We start from the raw sequence: 4,625 nt of genomic DNA on the forward strand, positions 1-4,625 counted from the left end.
GGTTTTTTTCTCCTTTTTCCTTTTGTCAGCTTTGGACGACTGTTTGTATGATTGTATTATAAATTATTGATTGATTCTTTGAAGTAAACAGTTGAACTGAATTGAGAGGAAATGATCAGAGTCAAACTAAGACTTCATTAATCACAGAGTTCAGACCTGGTTTCAGGGTCAGACACTCAGTTCAGATGGTTCAGGTTAAAGTTCAGGTTTGTGTTAGAGGCTAGGGAATGCATTTTATCAATGAGTGTCTCACAAAGATATAAGTACCAGTGTGTGTGTGTGAGGGACACTGTCCTCTAATGTGAACAGAGTGTGTTCTGCTGCTATCTGTAGTGTCTCAGCACAGGACTGACAGGACGTCAGGTGATCAGCTCACACACGGCAGGAGAAGAGCTGAAGTAGTTTCCTGTAAGGACGTCAGAGGACAGACGTCCCCGAGGCTCTCTGAGTCCAGGACGAAGATCTGAGTCCAGGACTAAGACGTGCAGTTCACCTGAAACACACCACACAGAGTCTGTCTGACACACAGCTGTCTGCAGGTGATTGGTTGAGACTCAGTTTGTCAAAGTGAAGCCTGACAGAATCGGTGCTGTTGGACATGTTGGACACGTTGGACATGTTGGTGTGTTCAGTAGAGTCTTGTGTTTTTTTCCCCTAAACACACTCTAATGAAATATAAGCAGCTCCACGTTATTTCAGATGAGACGAGCAGAGACGACAGCACAAAGTTTCAGGACAAACAGAAACTCTTTGATGTCTTTGTGTCTCAGAGACATGAGACAGAGATCTGGTCTGAGACTCTCTGAACCATCACTGGTCTCTGTGTCTCCGTCCTCAGCTGTGAGCGGCTGCAGCCCGGGTCTGCCCGGACACCGCTGACATCATGGGATCTCTGCTCTGTGATTGGCTGCTGTGTGAGTAAGAGCTCAGCTGCTGCTGGACTCAGTGTCAGTTTGTGTCAGTGTCTCACAGATTCACAGACATTCAGACGTCTCCGTGTCCCTCTGCTGCCGATGAAGACCACCATGAAGGTCCCGGAGCTGGTCCTCGTCCTCTGCTGTGTCCTCTGCGTCTCTGCTGACGGTGAGTGTTTGTCTCCCTTTAAACTCAGCTTTAAAACTCTGATGGTTCAGATCAAACAGTCTGTGGACACTGAGCTCACAGACTGAAGGACTGAACCACAGACACAGTCAGTGGCTGAACCCTGTCCTCTGTCTTCAGGTCTGCATGAAGACTTTTCTATCAGTGGCTGTTCAGAGACTGATGGAGAGGAGATGTACGCACTGGATGGTGAAGAGTGGTGGTACGCAGACTTCATCAAGAAGGAAGGAGTCGAGCCTCTGCCCAGTTTTGTGGATCATGTGAGCTACAGGGAAGGAACTTATGAACAAGCTGTGGCTGATCAAGAGACCTGCAAATATAATCTGAAGATTTTCAGTGATGCTACGAAGGACATCCCACGGGAAAATGGTAAAGAAATCCAGTTTCTGTCTCTTTGTTCACAACAACACAAACTACAGACAGTGAGACAAAGACCTGATCCAGACTGAGCTGGACTGAAGGACACGATGTCCACACACACACACACGCACACACATCATCCTCTGAATCACTGACATTTGTCTCATTTTGTATAATTAAAATAATATTTTACAATTATTAATATAATTGTAAAATGTAAAATGAATTAAAGATTAAAACACCTGAATAAAGTTATTGATTATTGATCAAAGTCGATCACTCAGATTCTGATCCAGGTTCAGTCTCAGCTCAGTATTTATGTCCTACAAACGCAGAACATGGTTACCATGGTAACCAGCCTCCACCTGTGGATCAGTGGGTCGGTGCTGCACCATCAGCAGGAACATGGATAACGTCACCTGCCACCTGTCTGCAGGGGGATTTCCCAACTTCACAGGTTCTGATGTCCAACACAGGCTGTGTCCACAGAGACGAGCTGATCTGGTTCATCACTTTCTGATCTGTCCTCTGACTCTGAGTGAATGAATGAATGAATGCAGAGTACAGTGGCAGACCTGCTGCTCTGGACTCAGTGGATCCTGGAGACATCATGTGATCTGAGTCCTGTCCCCGTACAGATCCTCCTTCACCTCCGATGATCTACACCAGAGACCATGTGGAGCTGGGAGAGCAGAACACTCTGATCTGTCATGTGACTGGTTTCTACCCTGCTCCTGTCAACGTCACCTGGACCAAGAACCAAGAGAAGGTGACTGAAGGGACGAGCATCAACGTCCCCTTTCCCAACACGGACGGGTCCTTCAGACAGACGTCCAGACTGGTCTTCATCCCACAGCTGGGAGACATCTACAGCTGCACAGTGGACCATCCAGCTCTGAGCCAACCACTGACCAGAATCTGGGGTGAGACGACTTTAACCAGAGACGAGCTCCAGCTGACAGTCAGTCCACTTCCTGTGTCCAGATGTGCAGGTGAACTTAATGTCTGTGTGTCTTCTGTCTCCAGATGTGGACGTGCAGCAGCCCGGTGTTGGACCTGCAGTATTTTGTGGACTGGGTCTGACGGTGGGTCTGCTGGGCGTGGCCGCCGGAACCTTCTTCCTCATCAAAGGAAACGAGTGCAGCTGATTGGCCGGGGCCGGCGACGTCGTCCACGTGTACAGATTGTCCTATCAGCTTTAACCCGCTTGGATCCGCTCCGCCTCTCTGAGCGCCGCTCGCCGCCGCGGCTTCACGGTCTGACGACACCTGAGCTGCTTTAACGTGATGAGAGATCGACCTGTTTCTGATTCCTGATGTAAATAAACCAGATGTTCTGTCTGTGATCAGCTGCAATAACCTGCACCTCTGGAAATAAAGTCACATCAAACCCACGAGATGCTGCTGAGTCTGAGTCTGTGTCTCTGTCTGACTCTGAGACTGAGTCTGAGTCTCTGAGTCTGTGTCTGTCCCCTGTCACACACAACAAACACACAGTGGTAGTACATAGATGATGAAGACATGACTGGTTGAATGAAGTGGTGAAATAGTTTCTGCTGCAACAGACTCAGTCACAGAGCAACAGGTTGCAGAAGCTGGTGTATGAAGTCAGATGTTGAATGATTGGGTCCACGGAGAGTTCAGAGGATCCACCTGTGGACTCTGTTGCTGCTGGTCCAGACTCAGTGTCCTCGCCATGGACCTCACAATGTCCTCTGGGACTGAGGTCTAGAGCCAGAGGTTCCACCAGGGACCAGGACCACAGCTGGTTCATCAGAGACATCCAGAGTCTGAGACCTGTTTGATCACCTGACCCTGAATCTCTGATGTGTACAAACGGTAATTTTAGTTTGAAGCCTCCAGGTTTTTCAGCCTGTTCCTGTGTGTGTGGACACACACCTGATCGTCCTCTGTACCTGTGTGAGGTGAAGTGTGACATGCTGCAGCTGCTCAGAGTCTCTGTAATGTTACAGTTATGGATCAATATCACTGTAATTAGTATTATTAATCACTGTCAATTAGTATCTTTAACATGTTAGAAAATAAAGAAAAGTTCAGGTTCTAACAAATGTTTAGACTGACGCACAAATCAGAACGACAACTTTCTGAAAATGTTTCTAATCAGTGACATCACCAATCAGTCAATCAGTCTTTCTTCAATGGTTGAAGCAGCTGTGACTCCACTGAGTGTCTACACTTATATTTCCACCTTATTGTGTGTGTAGTTGTGTAGCTGTGTAGCTGATGTTGTGAAGCTTCATGTTCTGAGTCAGAGACAAAGATCAGAAACAGAAGAACAGGAAGTGACTGTGACTGAGGATCCACTGAGTGAATCTTCTTCAGGAATCGATCAGTGACATATTTTATTTAGAGACGGAAACAAACTGTCACTGAAACTCTGAAGAAAATATTTGTTATTTTATTATTTTCAAAAGAATTTTTTTAAGCAACTACATCTGTTGTTGCTGTTTCATTGAGGAGGCTGATGATGATGATGATGTGTGATTGACTTCATCCAGGTAAAAAAAAAAGATTCAGGATTTATTCACACAAACAGAAATATGAACAAACAAAAATAACAAAACTTTACATTTATTTGGCTTCATGGTCGACAAACTGTTTCACTCTGTCCTCACACAGCAGATAGAGGACGTGTCCCAGCTGTCCTCTCTCATCTAATCACAGAAGGAGGACATGACAGAGAGGACAGAGAGAGTGACTCAACATTTAATATTAAACACAGAAAACATTACTGGATTTTACTGGATCTTATTTTACACCAGTTGTGTCCACATATAACATTTTACAAAAATAATTCAAAAACATCAATCAGCTTCAAATAGATCAACTATGTTTTTATATCAACTATAATTTATTATTGAATAATGAACAAAGCATCTTTGTGAAAATGTTTTAGAATCACTGTGTTGTAAAACTTCTCCTCTGACTTTGTCCTTCACAGAGAGGACATATTCACAGAGTGGACATATTGTCTCAGACTTTATCTGTTTGTCCAACATGTCTTTACAACGACCTGAGGTCGACTTGATCAAAGGACACGAGACATGATGGAAAACATGATGAAGACATGAAGGACGTCTCACAGACACTTTGTGCTCCGAGCAGACTTCTGCCACAGTCGTCCGCCCGGTAACAGCTGACGCA

At 45.4% G+C, this 4,625-nt stretch overlaps 1 protein-coding gene across 1 annotated transcript; it reads left to right on the forward strand.

Moving 5' to 3' along the window:
* The first annotated feature begins 922 nt into the window (after window positions 1–922).
* LOC121176891 (H-2 class II histocompatibility antigen, A-Q alpha chain-like) lies at window positions 923–2,857 on the forward strand. The gene is made up of 4 exons (XM_041031018.1): window positions 923–1,083; window positions 1,222–1,470; window positions 2,100–2,384; window positions 2,488–2,857. Exons 1-4 carry the CDS (start codon window positions 1,014–1,016, stop codon window positions 2,607–2,609), a joined length of 726 nt encoding a protein of 241 aa, XP_040886952.1. The 5' UTR covers window positions 923–1,013; the 3' UTR covers window positions 2,610–2,857.
* Window positions 2,858–4,625: the final 1,768 nt, after the last annotated feature.

Source organism: Toxotes jaculatrix, chromosome 23, assembly GCF_017976425.1.
Source record: "Toxotes jaculatrix isolate fToxJac2 chromosome 23, fToxJac2.pri, whole genome shotgun sequence".
Taxonomy (NCBI): domain Eukaryota; kingdom Metazoa; phylum Chordata; class Actinopteri; family Toxotidae; genus Toxotes; species Toxotes jaculatrix.